Below are 23,687 nucleotides of genomic sequence, written 5' to 3'. Positions count from 1 at the left end.
AAACCAAACACATAATAATACAAATGATAAGAGTTCGGTTAATGTGTGCTTTAAGCCATTAATTTTTAGAAAAATTTTATCGGGAATTGAAAAAATTGTCAAAACTTTTTCAATTCTCAATAAATTTTTTTTTCCAAAAATAGTATACTATTATGTGCCTTTAGGGCACACATTAGTAAAATGCAAATGATAAATAGCTCATCATCAAAGCAAAAGACTATAGAGATGCAAATTATCACCACCCTAAAAAAATTTACTAAGGACCCAAGGCTGAATAAGTTCACTGCTTAATGGATTCCACCAAATAGATTCGGAATAAAAACTCGTCATCCAAAGAAAATCCAACTAAGGGATTAGAGGTAAAGTATAAAAAATCCTTATTCTCGCAAGCCAAAGGCTAATTTTTTGAAAGTACATTCTCTAATTTATTAATTTCAACCAAATAGCTTATATAAGCTTAGACCATTCTTCTAAGCATAAGAGAACGACATTACAATTTAATTCATTATATTTTAAAGACTAAAGTCAAAATAGACTCATAAAAATGAGAAAAATAATATATAAAATATTCTTAAATAATTTTGACCAAATAATAAAGACATGATACACAAAATAATATCGTCTACGTGATTGTCACATAATCTGCCACTATGTACACTGATATCACCTTCTCATTTAAGGAATTCCATAATTAGGGTGATGTTTCAATGAAAATATCATTGTATTGTATTATTATTATTATTTTCATATTATTTGGTTTTTGTTTTATTGCTATTATCACTTCTTCTTTTTTTTTTGGATAACTATTGCTATCATCAGGTTGAACGGGAATTTAGTTCTTTAATTTTTTTTTTTTTGAACAATTGTTCTCCAAATATTAGATTTTTGACAAAAACAACCTCTTATTAAAGCCTAATGTAAATTTAGTATTTTTCATCAAAGCCTACTAGGTTAATCACGTAATGTGCACGTAATTTTTTTCCACATCTTGAATAATTTTAAAATATCATTATTAACATATGTAATATAAGAAATTAAATCCTTAGATCTTAAATAAAGATGTGATTTTTTTTTTTTGATAAATTCTTTTGCTGGAAGTCTAACGTTGGAAAAATAAAAGAAGAATATAGTCCCAACTTCCAAGGGATTCATTTTTGTAAGGATCAAAATGTTAGAGCTTATCAAAACATATTTAGGTTTTTTTTAATAAGTACATATATAATTTTAAGAGAAAAAATAAGTACATTTTTTTTGAGAAAGAAATAAGTCCTATTATAAGTACTTTTTTTTTTTGAGAAAATAATAAGTACATATTTAGGTACCATTATAACTCGTTTTTATTTTTTTTTTTTTGGGGGGGGGGGGGGGGGGGGGGGGGTGTTTGAGGTAGGATATGACTGATTTTACTTTCAGTTCATAGTTGGACCTGCTGGACTGGTTTGATTTCTTTTTTCTTTTTTTTTTGAGAAACAAACACACACAAAATAGACGGAATGACAAATATTCAATGTTCCTAAAGCAAATGCCATTGATTTTAAAGGAGAAAAACAAATATTCAATTGGTTAGAAAAGATAACTGCCAATTGCCTCGTCTATTCTAAAGAAACCACCACTGAGAAGCACCTCAAATGCCTGTATATATATATTAGGCGTAAATGCACTTTTAATCCCTACATTTTGATTCTATTTCTATTTTGGTTCCTACATTTTCATTTTACCACTTTTTGTCCCTAAACCAATTAACGCATATTATTTTAGTCCTTACCATCACCCAACTAACAAAAAATGCTGACGTGACTAACGGAGGGATTAAAATAATAATTAAAAATTCTATTTTGGTATTAAAAAATTGCCACGTCAGCATTTAAATTAAAAAAAATTATTAATTTTAACTAAATGAAAAAAATTAAAAACAAAAAATCACATGAATGGAGATCTAAGAGTGCCTTGAACAAGAACAACAAAAACACAACCCAGAAATTTAAAAAAAAAAAAAAAAACCCAACAACAACAACAACAAACAACCATTCAAGACCAAATTCTCCAGCAAATCACTAATCCACATGATTTTCACAAATCAAACCCATAAACCCGGTAAACAGACCAATCTCCAACAAACCCATAAACCTATATTTTCTTAGGAAACAAACACAAAATAAACCCAAAAAATTTAGTCTCGGGTCTGGGTTTGTTGTTTGAATTGTGTTAGGGCTCTGCAATCGAGTTCCAAACCCCTACTCCCAAATCTCCCAAATCTCCAACTCCAAAATACTCTATTCTCCGGAGCTAAAGCTTAACGAAGCAGCCAGCCGTGACTCATCTCAGATCCTTTTCTTCAATCTCATCCACAAGCAAAAACAGAGTCTAGCTCTGATTCCGGCGAGCCGAAATGATGCCATCAGAGCTCCAACCTCGCTCCTTCCGCCCTTACATCTCTTCCTCCATTAGCGCTCCTTCTTTCTCCTCCTCCTTCAACAATGGCTCCCCTTCTCCGTACTCCTCTCCCGAATCTAACCCTAATCAAAGATTCCCCACCACCTCTTCCAGATCATTCAAAAACTCTCGATTCTCAGCAACATCATTCGCCTACAACGCTCGAATGGAATGGTTGTTTGAATTAACATTCAAAACCAAAGTGGGTTTTTCTTTCCGATCTGGGTAGTCTCGAATCCAAGCGATTACTTCGATGGGTGTTCTTGTGGGTGTGGGGTTTCTTTAGCTGGTGTGTTTGGATTCGAAGATGGGTTTGGTCTCGACGTGCTTTGGAATCTCGCCCACGGCGGAGCAACTTTTTTTCGGTGATGGGGATTTGGAGCTTGGATTCTTGGTTATTTTGGCCTTTGAGATTTGATGATTGATGAGTTTTTTGGTTTGTTTTTCTTGTGGGTATTTTAGATCTTTTAGGTTTGCTGGATTCTTGGTTATTTGTGATGTGGGTAATGGAAAAAGGTTAAGTTTTTGTGAGGTTGATGTTAGAGCTGGGTAATGGTTATTGTTAAGTTTTTGAAAATTGGAATGTTAGAGCTGGGTTTTTTGTTATTGCAATGTGCTTTTGATTTTGTTTTCTCTTCTTACTTGTGTGTTCTCCATTTAGATTAAGAAATAATTAATTAAGATCAAAGGATTCAAAAGTCCACCGAGATGTGAATTTGTCTGGTTTTGAAATTTTCTGGGCTTGAGCATGTAGGTTCTTACGGAAAAAAAAATGAAAAGTAAAAAAAAAAAAAATTAGATTAATGTTTATTTTAAAATTTTTATTTATTTTCTGACCTAGCTTTTTATTTTTTGGGCTTTTTATTTTTTTTTAATTTTTTATTAATTAAAATGCTGACGTGCTGATGTGTCATGGGTGATGTGGCATTTTTTAATAATATTTTAATCCCTCTGTTAGCCACGTCAGCATTTTTTGTTAATTGGGTGACGGTAAGGACTAAAATAACACATGTTAATTGGTTTAAGGACTAAAAGTGGTAAAATAAAAATGTAAGGACCAAAATAAAAATAGGGCCAAAATGTAAGGACTAAAAGTGCATTTACGCCTAAATATTAACTAACCTTTGCTTTGCTTGATCTATTGGATTTTAACTATAGCATTTATTTCACCACCGCACACCCTTGATGCGATGGTCACTCCACAAGTATAAATACTTGTGGAGTGTTCATGCACATGAATTCACTGTACAGGAGTCAAAGTTACTGTTCATGCACTGTTCATGGGACCCACAAACACTTTATTCAGAAAAAAAATATTAAAAATTGGTCCCACAATATTATTCACACATTTAAAAATTATTTTGCTATAGTATTTTCAGTTTTCAGTTTTCAGCAATAAGTTCTATCCAAACGGATCCTTAATATTCTAGTAGCCTTATCATACTTGCTTCGTCGACGCAATGTGATTTTTCTTTTTCTTTTTTTAAGTTTAATGTAATTTTTCAATTTAAATTTATCTATTGTTAATGAGATTACACATGAAGGAATTTTTAAAAAACTAAAATTTAGGATTTGAATAGAATATATTGCCGGTTTAGTGTATGCTAGTTTTTAGGAAAAAATGTATTAAACATATATGAGATATATTTAAATAGAGAATGTGCTAATTTTTAGAAAAAACGTTTCTCTAGTATTTTTTTGGGTAAACTATATATTTGATCCCTAACCTTTATTTCATATTTCAATTTAGTCCACAACCTTTCAATTGTGTTAATTTGGTCCTAACCTTTTAATATTGTGTCAATTTAGTCCATGCCATTATATCTTAGATGAAAATTGTTGACGTGGCAAACGGCCAAAATAAAATTTAAGTTTAATGTCACACAAACAGAAATTAATTTTTTTTATTTTGGCCATTAGACCCGTCATTAATTTTCATAAAAAAGATAACATCAGGGACTAAATTGACAAGGTATTAAAAATTTATGGACCAAATTGACACAATTGCAAAGTTAAGAATCAAATTGAAATATAGTGTATTGGCTAGGGACCAAACACTTAGTTTATCCTAGTTTTTTTTTTTTGTTGAATTTTGTTAAATTATAATTTAAACTCTATTCTTTATTTATTTTTTAAGAATAATGATTATCTAATTAGATTAGGGGTATTTTTGACATTTTTTAAAGCCATAACTAACTTTATGAATTTTCTTAATATATAGAGATAATTATCTAAAGTTATGTAAAAAATACACACTTCTTTAATATTCTATAATTATCTAAAATTATGTAACGGCACTAATAACATTAGTGTGGGTGTGTAATAGAAAACTGTGTAAATTTACCCTAAAACTATTCATTTTACATTTAGTTTTTTTTTTTTGGTTGGTTTTTGTATGTGATGAAAGAGAAACAATTTTAAAAAATTAAGAAAATAACATATTGTGTAAAATAGATAATATGATATTATGATATGAGATGTTTTGAAAAATTCGTATGTAAAATAGAAAAAATAGGTTCTTATGTTAAAATAAATAAAAAGTTTTACATGAGCTTATGCTAATGCTCTTTGAGAGAGAGAGAGAGAGGCAATTGGTATAGGAAACAATTAAGCTTAGAGACATAGAAGGTGACTTACTATTAGCCACATTTCTTGCTTATCCTAAACCACTCTTATTGTCTTGTAATAGCTCTTATTGTCTTGTAATAGTGTTCTGTCTCTTTAAATTATCACCTAAATTTGAAGGGAAAAAAAAAATCTTTCTATTTCATTTATCCACATTTTCAACCCACATTCTAACAATCTCATTCAGTCATTCTCATTCACATACATAGTAGCAGATCTACCATAGCAGTCAAACCCAAAAGACCAAACACCATCTACGATCACGCTTAAATCCAAAAGGCTAAACACCGCACAATCAACTTTTGCCCTCCCCCACGCTCATCCCCTCCACCGCCAAATCATCATCCCTTCGCCGCACCGTGTCATCTTCATCCCTCCACCACCATGTCATTGTTCTCATATCTTCATAGTCCACCTCCGCCAAGTAGAGATTAAGGGTTGGGTGAGAAAGAAGGAAGGGACTGAGAGAGGGTAGAGGCTCTTTGTGTGTTGAAGAGACTGTTGTTGGAGTGTTGTTTAGTTGAAAAAAAGGGGGTTTGGAGGATTTATTGGATATGCTCTTTAAATCGTAAAATCAATTCCTATTTCATGAGATTTGATAACTAGAGAGAGTAAGATTTTAATAAGATTGTGATTATATGCAACACTTCCTAATTTTCTATATAAAAATTTCCAATGGACAGTTTTATTGGAAGGTATAATAGGGGAATTTACATTAAATCTCAGAAAAAAAAAGTCCTATACTTCCATAAAAAAAAGTTATGAGATCTATATCAATGATAATGAACAAAACATTACAGTAAATTGCGAAATTTTCAATGCAAAAAATACGCTCTGAGGCTGCCAAGCCCCCTTAAGTTCAGATTAAATTGAGACATTGTTTTGATCAATCTCAACATCTTAGGGTGGGAAAGACATGAGAACATAGTAACAGTCAATACAAAATAATACATGAAACGTGGGATAGTCACATAATGGAACAATAACTATAATAATCTTCGCCAATCACATACCACACATCACATCTTTGACAAGTCTTTGGAGTATTAAAAACATCTTTCTTCTCATCTTTCTTCTCTTCTTTAGGAGGACCTACACTAACAACTTCTGCAGATTTTCTGAATTTTCTGACCTTCTTGATGATCTTCACTGGATCAGCTTCACCAATTACTGTCACTGTTTTTTTAGACGGGTCAAGGACTATAGAATTTATACCTTCAATTGTTGCAATTAACTTCATCACCCTCTTCCTGCACTTTGAACAGAGCAGTTCCACTGACACTACAGTTTTCTGCAACAGAGAGGAGTCAGAAGTGTTAGTACGAACTTCTGATAAGCTCAGAGAAGATAAATTATATGCCAAAACAAATGAGCTGAACAAGTACTGCAATGTCAGTCAAAAGCCCATACTGCTCAGGAATTAAATGGGACAGACAAAAGCCATCATGTGAACATGCTATATGAAGGAATTGGAACCCGAGGAGAGATACAACCTTTGACATGATCCAATACTATAAGTTTAGGGCTGGAAGAACAAGCAACAAACGCTACAGACTGATGAATCTAGAGTTTCTATCAGCTTTCATTTGATTATATCTTTGGATAGAAGCATGATTAAATACTGAATAAGAGTAACATTGTTAGTTGGTGAGTAGAATTTAGCATGGTTAAATACTAAATAAAAGGAGTGACATTGTTAGTAGCTGAATGGAAATAAATGCCAGTCAGAAGGTGCTCTTGGTTGGGTCACCTACGCATCCCACGTGCATTTAATGCAGAATTTACACACTAAAAACTGACTGGTCTAGAATACAAGATATGCTACTCACCACTGACAATTTTACATAGGTAGGACAGTTTATTTTCTAATTTCACACTCCTTGATAAAGGAAAATTCTTAGGTACTCCTAGAGCATAGTGAATTTAATGAGTGGACTATTTCCATGAATGTGAGAGAAGAGAGTACTATTCACCGTGCTCCGAAAATACCCAAAGATTACTCCTTGATAAAAATCACTTCGGCCAATACATGTGAAAGCTATCTTAGGCTGCTAAAGGAAAGCATTGCACAGGTAATACAAAATGTTGACATATATGGCTGCTACAGACATGAAAAGCGATACGAGTTATTATTATTATTATTATTATTATTATTATTATTTGCTTTTTTGAACCATCGATCTTGACATTATTGCTTTGCTTTAGCCTAGGATGCTTTGTGAAAAATTTATGTAACATACATATTACACATCGTCTTAAACAATGGGGCATAAGGCCTTTAATGCCCTTTAGCTTCTCAATTCAGCCGAATGGGCACAACTTGGCCTACCTGTAGGACCTAATTTTTAATTTCCTTTTTGGTCGTAATCGGAACTTTAGCTCTAAGTTTTAAATACATCACGTTGACAGGGTCGTGTTGTGTGTGTGTGTGTGTGTGAGAGAGAGAGAGAGAGAGAGACCTTTTCACAGCTCTTACATATTACACATCGTCTTAAACGATGGGGCATAAGGCCTTTAATGCCCTTTAGCTTCTCAATTCAGCCGAATGGGCACAACTTGGCCTACCTGTAGGACCTAATTTTTAATTCCCTTTTTGGTCGTGTTCGGAACTTTAGCTCTAAGTTTTAAACACATCACGTTGACAGGGTCATGTTGTGTGTGTGTGTGTGTGTGTGTGTGTGTGTGTGTGAGAGAGAGAGAGAGAGAGAGACCTTTTCACAGCTCAGGAACTCATTGTTGAGCATATGGTTCAGCCAAGCTGCAGCCAACAAACTGGACCGTATGTTCAAATAGGCTGATTTAAAGTACCAAAACTGCTCAACCACAGTGCACGGAGCCTTTTATATTAACTGCAGCTCCTGTCATTGGCTAAACTCCTCTGTCAGTCTAACTTATTCCTCGGTATAATCAATAATGTGCTCAGTAAAAATGGACAGTTGAAAATGCAGTTAGAAACATGAACTATCGTATTCCCAATCTGAGACCCAACAGGGATATTCTTTCAATCTTTCTGCCCACAATATTCATTTCAAGCTGAATTATCCAGAAATATTGGGAATCTTTAATACTTAGACAATTGTTTGAGAAACAATACCTCAACATGCCCATAAATTATTTCGTAAAAGCTCAAAAGAAAACCTTTTTTGAAATTTTTGAAAAAGAAAACAATATACAATTGTAGGAACATTCTAAAAATATCTACCCAACTAAAAAAAAAAAAAGGAATGTTGTAAAATTTAACCAGCTTTAAGAAATTTGAAATAAGTGATGAAATGAACTACTACTTCATGCTTAAGATGCATTGTTATTAGAGTTTAGATTTGCCATAGAAATTTTAAACTGTCCTTAATATAAACAGCTTCAAGAGAATGGAATCATTTGAAAGATGGCAAAACCATAAATGGCAGCAGAGTTCTAATGTACGCTCCCATGGTGGCAAAAGTAAAATACCTCAAACACAAGGGCATCTAAAAATAAAAACCTAAAGCATCACCTTTCTACAATCTAGGCAATTTGCCTTTGAGCTCTGCCACCATAACCAGTCAAAAGGTCCAGTAAAACTTGCACATATACCATCTCAGGCACATTTGGCCTTGACACTAGGCTCAAAGAGAGGTTTGAGTATTTGAATAAGCAGTTCCTCCTCCAAACTGATTTTAAACCATTCCATCTAGAACTTAATTCAATTTGGGTTTGCAGGGCTGTTTCAAGTTCAATTGTTTTACTTCAAAAAGAGGTCCACCTAAAGCAGTAAATCAATTTTTTTTAAATTTCTACATGACATGGTCAATATGGAATCCAGCTGTATGCATTTATAGGACATGTAGGCATGGATGGAATGGCACTGAAGTAGCTGATATATCACTTTCCCTATCAAGCCCAAAAACTGTTCTGTCACTTTCTTCTCTGATCTAATTAAGCCCTCATCAAATATAATATGGAATCCATACATGTTAATACAATTTCAAAATGTAGGCATGCATTTAGATGCAATATAATCAATCTTTCTAATGCATCTGCATGGTAAGCTATTTAATGCACTACAAAACTGATTGACAATTAAATAACTACAGCATTCCTTGACAAATCACAAAGAAATTCAAGACTATTTCAGTATTTTGGTAGGAATAATACAGTCAAGATAGTAACCCATCTATGAGCATCAGATCTAAAGTATGGACAGAATTTTGCATGTAGCAATAAAATTCCAATCCAAGGCACTCTGCAATACATAAAATAAAAAGAATGGAAAAAGGGGTTTCCGCATTCTTAACCAAATAAACTTCCTCCAGCACCAACGCCCAAGATGCAAACACTAGAAACAAAGATCATTATGGAGATTTAACTTTGACTAGTATTATAAATCCTTCATGTGGCAACATGGCACGAAAGGGAAGGGGAAAGAGAGGAAGAAAAAATGCGACTAATACTAAGTGTAAATTACCATGAAGAGAATACAAAAGAAAAACATTTTATAAAGGAAAATCTGATTGCCCCAACCACAGGATGAAATGAGCAGTTCTCACCTGCACCACTACAAACATAATAACAATTGCATAAAAGAATGCCTATCAAACTACTTGCACTTACCAATAGAATCTTCAGCAGAAAATTATCCTCCATGGCATTATATTGAATCTTTATTAGTAGTATAAGCCTCCATGCTTGTGGCTTCATCTGCTTCTTGTTCTGTTTCCACCATCTTAGTATAGCAGCTCACTATCTTCTTGTCTAACTCATAATATTTGCCCATCTTCTTCAAAGGTTTCAAATCCAGGTCAATGAAAGATGCCTAGAAAATTGCAACTCAAGTAAGACATCAATGTCATGAAAAATGACACCTTGTAGTTGAGAAATTCAACTTAGAACTTGGAAATTTACTTATTTAATATGTTAGAAACAATCTGATTTTACTTATGATTTTTAAGAAATCATATAATTCCAAACTTTTGGCCCTGATATCAATTTTCTCAATAATTCCACTTCTCCTGGGAAATAATTAAAAATAATAAAATCAAAGGAATTTTCAGGACATCATGATAATACGACGCAAGACTGGCCTTATATGAAAAATCCTCAAATGTCAAGAGCCGCCTACCTTGTAATCAAAAGTTTGGTTGGTTGACTCTAGGTGTACTTCATTGTATGGAGATCCCAAATCCCCATCTGCCCTTGGTCTAAAACTAATCATCAGACTACAGTCCTTTGCAGTTGCAGCTACCAAATAGTCCTTAACAATCTTCAAGCTTTCATCCATAGGAATGGAATGCAAAGAGGTATATCTATGTGATACTTCTTCTTCACCCAATTCTCCACATACTGGACAAGACTCAGAAATAACGTCATAATAAGCATGAATTGCTCCTTCTATGTCAAAATTGTCAAGCTTCTGGACCTCAAGAAGCTGATCCAGTATTCCAGACTTATAAACTGTCTCGGAAACAAGCTGTAGGAAATTCTTTGTGCGCAGGCCACTATCTGCCCTAATGACAGGCTTGAGTGCATCTTCAAATGCTTCACTAGTCACAACATTAGTACTGTCTGCACCACCACCCAAGCCCCCAAATATGAGAGAACCATTCAAAAATACCCGGAAATTATTCTGTGGCGTGGTAAAGAGATCATTGATAGCTTTGTGTATTTTGTCCTTAGACATGGAGAACAGATCGAGAGGATTGTATTTACTTAATTCTGATATCTGTAATAAAAAGTGGAGTGGGTCAGAGTCTTAAAAGCATACGAAAAAGAAATTAATATCATTATTGAAGGAGAATGCTATACACCAAAAAAAGTGCACAAATTTCAAAAGTGGTATCTGACCCATTGGATCAAACACAAATACAGGTTTGACACAAACTAACTTGACCCCAACAGCACCATTACAAAAGGAAGGAACCAGAATTTTTTTTTTTTTTTGGGGGGTTGGGGGGTGGGGGAGGAGTGAGTACCTCTCCTTGATGCAACTTCAGGGTTTGGTGCATTCTGAACCGAGTTATGATCCGTTTAACAGCATTCCCTTCAGATATGAATCTTGAACAAGGGAGAAATCCACATTTGGGCTACTTTTGGGAAAATAGAACAAAAAGAAATGAACTAAATTACTTAGCATTAAATTTGAAAGTACTATTCAAGAGTCACTAAAAAAAATTAACACCATTATGAATATTTTTTTTTAATAGTAAGGTTGTGCACCTTTATCTCAACAGATATACAGGGTACACCTTTAAGAGTACCTAACATGGAAAAAGCAGAATTAACTACCACTCTTTTTCTTTAAATATTATACTAAATGACATAATCACAATGCAGATCATCAATGAGATTTTGGCGCTTGATTTGAAGATCAAAATAGCTGTTTAACACATTACAATTTCTAAGAAGAAATCAGGTGCCCACCCATTGGCAGTATACAATTCCTATCAGAATTTCCATCCGGGTGGCTTCCTAGAACACGAGATAGTGATTAATGACCAAATTAATTACATTAACCATTGTGATGCTATATTTTTTTATGTGTGTGAGTGGTAAATTTTATAGGTGCTTCTGATTTTATTCTTTGGTTCCCTAACCTCTTGGGGTTTAGAGTCGTATTCAAATTGTGGGACAGATGGCCTAGTCCTCTAGGGTTGTGAGGGGTTGTATTTGTGTGCGCCAGGGATTAGGGGCCTCTAATGCGTATATTGAGCCTTCTTGTATATCTTTTCTCTTTTTCTTTTTCTTTTTTTGTAATAAGATTCCCCCCCCCCCCCCCCTCAAAAAAAAAAAAAAGGTGCAAGTGCTAGAAATTCCTACATGCACAGTAGCTTGATCTTCTAACAAATTAATTACTATATTGTAATTAATTTGGTATATCTTGGTATGATCTTCTTGTATATCTTTTCTCTTTTCTTTTTTTTTTGGTAATAAGATTCCCCCCCACCCCCCCCCCCAAAAAAAAAGGTGCCAGTGCTAGAAATTCCTACATGCACAGTAGCATGATCTTCTAACAAATTAATTTGGTCACTAATCACTATGTTTTTTTATAGTGATTAATGACCAAATTAATTACATTAACCATTGTGATGCTATATTTTTTTATATGTGTGAATGGTAAATTTTATAGGTGCTTCTGATTCTACTCTTTTGGTTCCCTAACCTCTAAGGGTTGAGAGTTGTGTTCAAAATGTGGGACAGGTGGCCTAGTCCTCTAGGGTTGTGAGGGGTTGTATTTGTGTGCGCCAGGGATTAGGGGCCTCTAATGCATATATTGAGCCTTCTTGTATATCTTTTCTCTTTTTCTTTTTTCTTTTGTAATAAGATTCCACACCCCCCCCCCCCCCAAAAAAAAGGTGCAAGTGCTAGAAATTCCTACATGCACAGTAGCATGATCTTCGAACAAATTTTAATCCTGCAATCCTTCTTCAACAGTAGTCTATTTTGAAACATGAATATTGTTAGAATTATGGTTTATGATTAAATCCACCATTTCAAACAATCAGTAATTTATCATAATATCAAAGTATGAGATCCTAAGTTCAATCTCTATTTTCATCCTACCTCCCATTTAAAATGTTAAAAATCTCACATGATGGGCTCCTATTATTAAAGGGAAGGTTAGGCCCACACATGAGAGAGAGTGTTAGAATAATGGTTAAAGATTAAATTCAGCATTTCTCTTAAACTTTTGGGACATATTGGTATTTATCAAATATCTTGCAACTCACCATCTAATGGGGCTGCATGTTTTTTACCAAATAAATTTTAAGTGAAAATAAAAGGGAATAGACTAGCTTTAAATAATAGCAACTAAAACAAGCATGAAAAAAAAATTAGCTGGATTTGAATCCAGATTAAAATATACTAGTAAGGTAACCATCTGATTTTTTAATAAGGTAAGGTTTCAAAGCTAAGATCCTTTTTACCTGCTTGCTAAGTGTGATACTTGTGTGAGATGCACACCTGTAAATATTTCCGTGTGACACAAATTGTAACCAAGTGCAGGATAATTATTCGACCAAATTCTAAGAGACAGAAATTACCAGGAAAAAGCGAATGATCACTCATAAGGAGCGCAGAATCACAATCTCTATCAACCTTGGCAGCATCAACTCGGCAAGCAGGACGCTCACTTAGAACATTCTTCTCAATTGACTCCAGGAATTCCCTAGATACAAGGACATGCATCTGCCAAATTCGATCCAAGCCAAGGTCAGAAAACTTCAACTGACAATAGTAATTTCAAAATGTTCCCAAGCATCAAACCATTTTCCCTTGAAACAATCCAATCTAATATGGTTTTGAAAATCCTAATAACAACATAGCTAATCTAATTCTAATTTTCCTTTTCTTTTCTATAAAGGATCAAAATCAACCATAGCAACACATAACATACAAACCACGTGCTAATTTCCAGATAGTCCACAATAAACTGCTCCAACTGATAGGAAAATGCAGAGACACAACATTTAAGCAAATCAATAAGTTCACCTATACCACATTTGCATCATTATTCAAATTAGGCATATTCTAGGAAGCACGGATAGAAACATGGGTACAATACGGTGGCACAAGCAATTTCTGAAAAATTAAAACATTAAATGGTCGGTACAACACCAGTATGACATGGGTACAGTACCTTAAATGAAGTGTCCGTACTTCCTAGGGCATATCACATCCTTTTAAGTTTGGGGTCATTTCTAAGGGTCTGCCATAAAGATTTTTTTGCGCTAACAAGCACTTTAAGCCAAAAATTCCCCAAACCACTAAAAAAGAGCCAAAGGGTTCCCTTAGAAGCTGCTGAAATTTGGAGAATCTAGCCAAAAGAAAAACTCTACAATCCACTATATGCTTTATGAATCTAGAACTATAGAGCATGTAATTTGGCACGCAGTCAAAATACTAAAGCGCTTTTCAATTGAAACTCCACTTCACATTGTTCACATTGCCAAATGAGCACTAAATCAGTCCATTGACTATGAAACATACAATTTACTTCATTGAGTATTACATCAATGTCAATATGCTAGTAGAATCTTGCTGTTAATTTATTAAAAAATCAGCATCATTTTAAACAGAAAGTGTGTGTGTGTGTGTGTGTGGGGGGGGGATGGGGGGAATTCTTTTATTTTAGGATGGTTAAAATGTGGTAGAGCATAACAAATGGGCACATTGTCCTTTTGTCCTTATAGTAGTCAAAAGACCCATTTAAATTAAAAACACGTTTGGCTGTAAAATCTATTTTTAGAGCATTCGCAACGGCTCATGCATTTTTTTTTTCTTCTATTTTAACGTAATAACCCACTTTTTCTATTTTACGTACTCAAAAAATCACACATTATCTATTTTACTCTACATTTTATCAAAATAACAATTTTTCTTATATTTTTTTTAATTATTTCTCTTTCTTCCTATACAACAACCAACCTTCCTTTATCCTCGGGATATGTAAATTTATACTGTTATTACGCAATAACAAACTTGTAAATGTATACAATTATTCACTTTTATCTAATAAAAATAACCACTCTCACTTGCCAAACAAAACAAAGAAGTGAGAGAAGTATAGTAGAGCATACCCCAGAGTCAACATATTTAGAACCTAATAGCGGAGACATAACGTGTTCCACATAGAGCTGGGCAGCAATTTCTTTGTTAGGGCACGAAACGATGTCGTCTATCTCCTTCCACAAAACCCGCTCATTCTCACTCAACGCCGTCGGGCCCCGCCTCCCCGCCGACCCGACCCGCGGCACCTTCTGTACCCGCATCACTTTCCCCATCTACACACACACACACACACACACACACACACACACATACATACATACATAAGCACATACATACATACATACATAATTGTGCAAAGAATTTGAGAAATGGTAAGGTTTTTTTTTTTTGGTTTACAAAGGAGGGAGAGGATCCAGTGTAAGCAAGAACAAGATTACAAGCTCCTTCGCCTCTGTACGCCCAATCACCAGCGTCCTTTTCCTCTAAAACCAAACCCTCCATCCAACTAACTGTTTTGCTCTCTGTGATAGTGTGATATCAAAAAAAGAAATTCAAACTCACTTTCACAAACAGTTAAATCAAATTATAAACACCACAATCAACCAAAATGGACAATGATGCCTAATATTTTTTTCGAGTACCTGATTTTTTTTTCGAGTTTCAAGAGAGATTGAGAGACGATCAGCCAGATCTTTTTCACCTATACGTATTTCTAAAAAATATACAAACAACGTTAGCAAACGGCACAATCTTTTCGACTCACAGTGAGTGGAGGTCACTGCTGCGTTGAAACTTGAAAGTGACTATGAATAATAATGAGGGTTTCTTTTTCCTTTTCTATTTGATACTTTTATAGTGGCTTTAATTATGGAAAAGATAACGGATGCATTCACGCCATTAATTTAGGATTTTTTTTTTTTTTTTATCGGAAAAGAATAACAAAACTAACTGTTTTTTTATTTTATAATGATAGTAAAAATAAATTACATTAAATATTCATTGATTCTTAATTTTATGGGTCATATTAACCGCCTTTAGATAATTGTTAATAAATTATTTTAGAAAAATTTTGACATTACTTTTATGAAAAATATTAAAAAAAAAATTTTAAGAAAAATTTTTTTTTTTTTCATAAAAATTTTCTAAAAATATATCATAAATCAATATCTTAAGCATTCATTAACATTTTCCTAATTTTATAAATAACTAAGAAAGGGTGGTGTTAGTCTTCTCTTTGTTTCAATTTACTAATGCTAATTATTGAGAAATGAGTAATCTTTGGTTAATCTATTAACAAATACATAAAATACTTGTTACGTTGATTCTTGATTTTATGGGTCACGTTAATGAGTGTTTTTAGAGTAATTATTTTTTTTTAGAGCGTTTAGAATAATTGTTAATAAACAATTTTAGAGAAGTTTTGACATTACTTTCATAGAAATTATAAAAAGCTATAAAAAAATTAATTAATTTTTATTTTATCATAAAAATTGTGGGGAGTAAAAGGACCTAAATGGGCATATGGGCGCTTTGATGCGTGAAGGGCGACACTAGAATTAAACTCTACGAATCGGCGTATGCGGGGTTCGAGGATACAGGGTGAATTTCTCCTCGGACCGACCCAAGAGAACTCAAGGTTATGAAGGTCAAGGCACAGCTCTGGAAAGACTAATGGTTAAAGAGGGACACCCTGAATAGGAATGGCAACGGGTCGGGTTCGGGCCGGGTTTTTGCATACCCGGACCCGACCCGCGGGCCAAGACCCGGAACCCAGACCCGGCCCGATTATTAATCGGGTTTTTTTCCCGGGGCCCATACCCGCCCCGCCGGGCCCCACGGGCCCCGCGGGCCCCGTTTATCTTCTTGGGCCCAAATCTAGCCTAACAAAAAAAAAAAATTTTTGAAGCCCATTAAATTTTTTCCCTAGATTCAAGCCTATTCAACCCATTTAACATGGCCCAAATGCCAAAATTTGGCATTTAGGCCACATTATAGGGCAACCAAATCAAACCAAATTATAAGTTAATCATAAATCAATAAATCACAACTAAGATTTTAAATCAACAAATCACTTAAAAAGTTACAAAATAAATCTCACAAGTCTAGGAAATTACAAAATGTCTTATCCTCCAACTAATAAATGAAAAAGACTAAGAAATTCTTACAAAATGTCTTATCCTCCATAACCGGGTTTTTATCCGGGGCGGGTTTCGGGTCGGGTTTCGGATTTTTTTATAAAACCCGGACCCGACCCGAACCCGCTTCGGGTTTTTTTTAAAAACCCATACCCGACCCTATTCTTTATCGGGCCGGGTATCCGCGGGACGGATCTAAATTGCCATCCCTAACCCTGAACCTTCTAGATGCACCAGTTTTAAAGAAAATATCAAGGGCAAAGGTTGCCACCTCCGCATTAAAGGCTCTGCACCTACCTCCCTGGCCGCATTAATGGGGAAGTGACCCCTGAATAGTAGGGCTGAAACTTCTAGTCACTGTCTAGAAAGTGTGACAAAATGAAGTATTTAAGGGGGATGGAGGGCGGGGAGAATGGGGGATCGAGAAAAGAAAGAAAGAAAATTAAGAAATTGTAATCTTTAAAGGAAGAAAGATAAATAATAAAGAAGTAGTCCTCGGCCCGAGTCCGAGGAGATCCATTTGCAATTATCGTTCGTTATTTACCTGTACGTGTTCATAAAAGCTTGTTATCAAGCTCCTAGTACTTCTAACCTAGGTTTCAAGCCCACACTCTACAAAATTTTATTGTTTAAGGCTCATTGGGCCTGAGCCCGTGATTGTCTTTGGGTTCAGGTGCAATTGTGCACTTACAAAAATATATCTAAACCAGTGAACTTATAGCATCCATTAACATTTCTTTAATTTTATAAATAAGAAAGAAAGGTAGTGCAAGCCTTCTTTTCTTTCAATCTATTATCAGAATCTAATGCTAATTGTTAGGGAACGAGGAATCTTTGAGTAATCCATTAGCAAATGCATAAACAACTGTTAAATCAATCCTTAATTTTGATGGATAACGTCTTTTTATGATAATTGCTAAGAAATCAATTTTTTAAAATTGATACCACTTTTACAAATAATATATAACACTGTCAAAACATTTTATTACTTTTTTTATTTTCTTTCTAAAAATTTCTAAAAGTATATTCTAAAGATTCATTAGCATTTCTCTAATTTTATAAATAAAAAAGAGAGGTAATGTCCGCCTTCTCTTTCTTTCGAGAAATTATCATAATCTAATGCTAATTGTTAGGGAACAAGGAATCTTTGGGTAATCCATTAGCAAATGCATAAACACCCGTTAAATCAATCCTTAATTTGATGGATAACATCTTTTTAGGATAATCGTTAAGAAATCAATTTTTTATAAAATTGATACTATTTTTACAAAAAATATATAACGCTGTCAAAAAAATGATTACTTTTTTATTTTCTCTTTAAAAATTTCTAAAATTATATTCTAAAGATTCATTAGCATTTCTCTAATTTTATAAATAAAAAAGAGAAGTAATGTTGGCCTTGAAATTCTTACTTATACTGAAAAGATTGTTAATGTAGTATTTTCTAACCAATAGATGATGCCATCTATGTAAATATACAGGTAAACTTTCTAATTAGAATAAAAAAATAAAAGTTATCAGATAATATTATATTTATTTAAACAACAGTATTTTATTAGTTTGTGGTTAATAATTTATCCTTTCTTCCATTCTATTGCCAGAATCTGATGCTGATGGTTGAGGAAGTAGGAATCTTTTGGTAAACGGGTCCTCTCAAATTGCGTGCCTTCTTTAGATTGTTGTACGTTTGGGACATAAATGTCTTTTCGGCTGAGAAGTGTAACAAAGGAAGCAGTTTTTTTTTAAGAGTCTGCACTTGATCCCCTGTGGCAGCCGCAGTCTCGCAGAGTGTAGCCTATTGTAGCACCTCAAAGCCCAAAATAGGAAGCCGAATTTGAATCCAATGTGGATCTTAGAGTCCAAGCACAGAACAGCCCAAAATTCACCATATGTATTTTGGGTCCAAAAAGCAAAAATCGAATTAGTTGAGAGTTGAGACTGCCCATGTAACTTAGATGAGTTGTAACCTGTAAGGTTGTGACGGACATATTACAGCCCAAAAAACGAAAAGAAAAAAGAGAGACCATCATGTTGTTAAATAATCAATTGAACCAATAAAGAGACTACTGGCTAGTGAGCTACAATTTGCTTTCTCCATCATCGGCTGAGTTATCAAATCAGCTAAAGTATTGAATTTCTGGTGCATTTGGCCGTTTATGGTTAGGAGAAAACATGCACCTAAAATTTTGGGGTGAGATTGAATCAATTTGGACATATACAATGGACTCAATAATCGAAAAAGGCAGATTAAATGTAATATTAACCAGATTTTGTGTATACGTGACACTCAATTTATTATGTTAAAATTGGTTTGTCATGTTAAAATTTAAGTGTTAAAAGCTGAATTTAGTAATTAATTCCAAAGTCATTCCAAATTCTAACAAATTCGGTTATTCAACAAACGGAATTCAATTTAAATTGCATATTTCAATTGTTCTCATTGTTTTCAATGCACGTTAATTCATTCACACTTATTCACCTACAACTAATACATTTCTCCCTCCCATGAAATTAGTTAGTGCACCCAATATGTAATAGACCCCTCTTCACATAAAAGTGAGTTTTATATGTGGGTGGCGTAGATGAGGTCCATATCTCATTGATTGGTGCAATTAATCATTGTTGGATAACATTTTGGACAATTCTTTATGTGTAATATATTAAATTCTTTAACTAGACTAAAAAAATATAAACACAATGAATTTAATTATTTTTGAAAAAAATAAGATAGTATGTGCTTAATTAGTCAGTATAACAATCTGTTTGAATTTAATTGGAGAACTCACGTACAACATCTTAGAAAACGTATTTAAGTGACCATACTCCATAGACAAATGTATAGGGCCGTTTGGTCGCAATCAATGAGTGATTGTATTTATGGGACCAAACTCCATAGACAAATGGCCTAGGCCTAAAGTCAATCTAGTTACCAGCGGTCAAATTTCATATTAATGACAAACAATTGATAAGTGGCAACCACTCATTTTAATTTCAGAAAAAAAAAAAAAACCACTCATTTTAATTGGGCGGCTTTGAAAAGTTATGTAATGACCTTGGATCACCTATTCACGCTCACATGTTAAACATGAAAAAATTAATCAACGCTCACATGTTAAACATGAAAAAATTGATCAAGAAATATGCATTACTTGAGACAAACACAACACTTTACATTTTCCACGAAAGAAATAATTATTGTGTTGTAGTCAGGTGATATCGACATACTTTTTCATATTAGAGAATTTGTGTTCAAATCACCTCCCCATTTTATTGTCGTAAAAAAGAAAAAGAAAAAGTATAAATTACAATTTATTATACTCATCCTATAATATTGAATCTTTTTTTTTTTTTTGGCAAATTACAATTTACCAAATTGTAGTTTGACCAAAATTTAAATTGTCTTTTTTTTAAGATGAGAGAGACATAAAAGTTGAGTAAAACTACATATTTAGTCACGTTTTTAACAAAAGTGTGTTACAAAACTCTAGCTGAGCTAATCTTAGATGGGTAAATGCTAAATTTTAAATCACGTGTAACTAACTTAAATTTCAGCAAAACCACAGGTGGTTTGAAATCCTATGATGTAAGTATTTTGCTGGATTCTTTTTTATCTTATATTTTTAAGTTTTTTTGTGTTTTTAGAGGAGAGATATAAATGTGGAGCTAATTGAGGTTTGTTAGAAACTCTAACTGAGCTAATTTTGGATGGATAAAGTGTCCAATTTTAATTTATAAGTAGTCAACTTAAATTTTGATTAAACTACTAGTGGGTAAGTTTTAATTTACCTTTTTTTCTTTTATGGTTATATAAATTTTTTATTTTTTTTTATTTTAAAAGGTTATATAAAAGGTTGATCGTGCATTAAATGCCTAGAAAAAGTATTTACTGTTCCTTAAAGAATTGTTAACAAAAATCTTATAATATTTTTTTAAAATAATTACAATATGTTACTAACCTCGCAGTTTGAACCTTTTCCTTTTAGGAACCCCAATTATTTTGTGAATGAAGAGGTGTCAATTTAGCTATTAGGCAATTGGCAAAAAAAAAAAAAAATATATATATACTATAATTTGAAACACTAAAATCAGACAATTAAAATCAAATTATATCCTATCATCGAAAGCGATATTTTGACTTTGGTTCCTCTTAAGGGCTATTGCTCCTTACAGAACCTCATTTGAATTTCACACATTATAGGTTTGGATTTCACAATCATTTGTCACTCAACAGGAGACAGTAACTACAATCAAAACCAAGTATATCGTTGATATAACTTTTACATATCGTGAAACGTTTTAAATGAGGGGAATGATGGAGTGTCCTATATCAGAGCGGATGCCACTGCATATTTTTCACGTGCAGGTTCGATTCCCATTCAAGAGCTTAACATTCTCTTTAATGGTAACACAAGTTTCGGTGATAAGTATATTTGTCACACAATTCAGTATATGGTACCATACTGCTTTTTTTTCTTTTTTTCTTTTTTTCCGAGTGAAAAGGAAGGCATAGAAAAAGAAAACACAATCTAAAGTCTATTTTCAGTTGACTCTCTTGCATCTACTAACGGAAAGAGTGCCAAAAAGCACTTGGTTTTGATCACATTTTCCATCTATGATGGTAAGTTGTCCTCGATAATTGCATCCAACTTGCCTACCTTGCCCCACTCCCACCAAAAAATAGAAAGCAAAAGAGCATGCACCGCTCTTTTCCTATTCTTTTTGTTAGGTACTTATTAATTGGAGTGTGGAGCCGGAATATGTGTACCTTGTGGTTAGTTAGTTCTCATTGAAATTAGCTTGGAGGTTGATTCCCTCAAAGAATTATTAGAGGACTAGCTCCCTCAAAAAACTACCATATTAAGTAAGAGAATTAGAGAGTTAGAATTATTGAGGATTCTTGATTCTACCATTTTTGAACCATCCGGTTTGACAAGCATGAGTTTTGCCAAAGAATTTGGAGTGATGCTACCTCTACAATAATTTCATAATAAATTTTTTGTAGCAAATTGTTATCAGTGAATAAAAAAAAAGATTTTATTGGTGAGCCCAAATTAGAATTAGCAATAACTTATCACCTAGAAGTTGTTATTAAAATGTAGATATTGAAAGAATCTATATGTAAGCTTTTCCAGAATGCAACAATGGCATTCACACTATGGAAGATTAAATTGTGAAGCAATGAACACACACAGTGAAGAAAAATAAGAAAAGAACAGAGAGAGATGCGAGAGAGAAAACAAGACTGATTGACTTTGAGAGAAAAGAAAATGAATTGCTTAACTTTCTATTACACTCAATGTACAGTATTTATAATACAAAGTACTCTTAACCACCTGATCAACAACTCCTAAATTCACGGAATTGATCCGTGAAATGTGGAGGGAAATAAGGAGCTAACTAACTAACTGTAAACTACCTAACCACCTGGAGCTGATGCCTAACCACCTGGAGCTGATGCACTACATGAAACGCACCGTATTCATAAGTTCAATTCCACATAAATGAAACGCATCGTTTCATTTAAATACGTGTACACCTGTTAAATAGAACGACACCGTTCCGCGACACTTCTTCAAGTCCTGGAACTAGCCGTTGAAGCACTAGCCGTTGAGGTTTGAAACTGGGTTTTGAGTAATGCTCTGTGACGCTCTGCTTGGATTCTCAACATCCCCCCTCAAACACGAGGCAGTATCTGCCAAGAGTTTGCTGCGTAGAACCAGAAAATGGGGACCAGGCAACGGTTTAGTAAAAACATCAGCGAAATTGTCTCGCCCAGAAATGAATTTGATCCCCAAAGTTTGACGAAGAACACAACCCCTGACATAGTGATAATCAACCTCGATGTGCTTGGTTCTGGAGTGAAAAACAGGATTAGAGGCTAAAGCTATCGCTGAGTTGTTGTCACACCAAAGAATGGGAAGATGATAAAGAAACAGTTTGAGATCCTTAAAGAGAGCACGAAGCCAAGTCATTTCAGCAGCAGTGGAAGCTAAGGCGCGATACTCTGCCTCAGTGGAAGAACGAGAAACCGTGGATTGTTTCTTGGAAGACCAAGAGATGGGGCTCGATCCAAGGAAAATCAAAATACCAGTGGTGGACTTTCTGTCAGTGGGGTCACCAGCCCAATCTGCATCTGAGAAAGCAAAGAAGGTAAGTGGACCAGGAGTAAGGTGAATCCCAAAGTGTAAGGTGCCTCGCACATAACGAAGGACACGTTTGGCAGCCTCCAAATGAATGGTTGTGGGATGATGCATAAACTGACATAATTGTTGCACAGCAAAGGCCAGATCAGGGCGAGTGAAGGTCAAGTACTGGAGAGCACCCACCATACTTCTATACTCAGAGGGGTCAGCCAGAGCAGAACCATCAAAAGGGGTAAGACGAACATTAGGACAACAAGGGGTCTTGGTAGGTTTAGAATTCTCCATATGAAACCTATGAAGGACATCAGAGGCATACTTCGACTAGCAAAGAGTAAGGCCAAACTTTGAAGGCATTATTTGAATGCCTAAGAAGTAGGAGAGAGCACCCAAGTCCTTAAGCTCAAAAGCCTTACTTAGTGCAGTAACAAGATGAGTGATCTGTGAAGGAGAATTGCCTGTGATGATAATGTCATCAACATATACCAAAAGATAGATGACAGTGGAATCATAGGAGAACACAAATAAGGAAGAGTCAGCCATGGAAGCTTCAAAACCAAGGTGCAACAAGTGGGAGGTAAATCTGTCAAACCAGGCACGAGGGGCTTGCTTCAAACCATACAAAGACTTATGCAATCTGCAGACATGATGAGGAAATTGTGGATCAACATAACCAAGAGGCTGTTCCATATAGACCTCCTCTTTGAGAAACCCATGGAGGAAGGCATTGGAGACATCCAACTGCCTAAGAGGCCAATTAAAATTGACTGCAATGGAAAGAACTAGTCTGACAGTAGCAGGTTTCACAACTGGACTAAAGGTCTCAGTGTAGTCCACACCTGCTTGTTGATGGAACCCCTTTGCAACC

General features: G+C 34.3%; 2 protein-coding genes across 4 annotated transcripts; both read right to left on the bottom strand.

The window, feature by feature from the left end:
• Positions 1-5,802: 5,802 nt before the first annotated feature.
• Positions 5,803-15,370, bottom strand: LOC142621612 (inositol-pentakisphosphate 2-kinase-like). Of its 3 annotated transcripts, none has more exons than XR_012841813.1 (10): positions 15,186-15,370; positions 14,941-15,065; positions 14,613-14,816; positions 13,077-13,221; positions 11,251-11,291; positions 11,007-11,117; positions 10,157-10,756; positions 9,649-9,850; positions 7,770-7,926; positions 5,803-6,349 (listed from the first exon to the last, which is right to left on the bottom strand). XR_012841813.1 is itself a non-coding variant. In XM_075794909.1 (9 exons), the coding sequence occupies exons 2-8, from the start codon at positions 15,043-15,045 to the stop codon at positions 9,686-9,688; spliced, it is 1,371 nt and encodes a 456-aa protein (XP_075651024.1). In that variant the 5' UTR covers positions 15,046-15,065; positions 15,186-15,370; the 3' UTR covers positions 5,803-6,349; positions 9,649-9,685. The 3 variants fall into 3 exon arrangements, 1 of the variants encoding a protein (XP_075651024.1); XR_012841814.1 differs by having other exon boundaries at positions 7,770-7,916; XM_075794909.1 differs by lacking the exon at positions 7,770-7,926.
• On the bottom strand, positions 6,026-6,560 carry LOC142606176 (heavy metal-associated isoprenylated plant protein 2-like). Its single transcript, XM_075777589.1, has 2 exons — positions 6,552-6,560; positions 6,026-6,442 (listed from the first exon to the last, which is right to left on the bottom strand). The coding sequence occupies exons 1-2, from the start codon at positions 6,558-6,560 to the stop codon at positions 6,026-6,028; spliced, it is 426 nt and encodes a 141-aa protein (XP_075633704.1).
• Positions 15,371-23,687: the final 8,317 nt, after the last annotated feature.

This window comes from Castanea sativa, chromosome 1, assembly GCF_040712315.1.
Source record: "Castanea sativa cultivar Marrone di Chiusa Pesio chromosome 1, ASM4071231v1".
In the NCBI taxonomy this organism is placed as follows: Eukaryota; Viridiplantae; Streptophyta; class Magnoliopsida; order Fagales; family Fagaceae; genus Castanea; species Castanea sativa.
Note: the sequence above shows the minus strand (reverse complement) of the source record. Positions and strands in the feature narration are given on the sequence as shown.

Excerpts from the sequence above, each read along its gene's own strand:
- LOC142621612 (XM_075794909.1), bottom strand. The coding sequence starts at position 15,045 with ATGGAGGGTTTGGTTTTAGAGGAAAAGGACGCTGGTGATTGGGCGTAC. Across the intron at positions 13,222-14,612 it reads CTAAATATGTTGACTCTGGG|ATGCATGTCCTTGTATCTAG; the intron begins GTATGCTCTACT and ends CGAATTTGGCAG. Across the intron at positions 9,851-10,156 it reads ACCAAACTTTTGATTACAAG|GCATCTTTCATTGACCTGGA; the intron begins GTAGGCGGCTCT and ends GCAATTTTCTAG.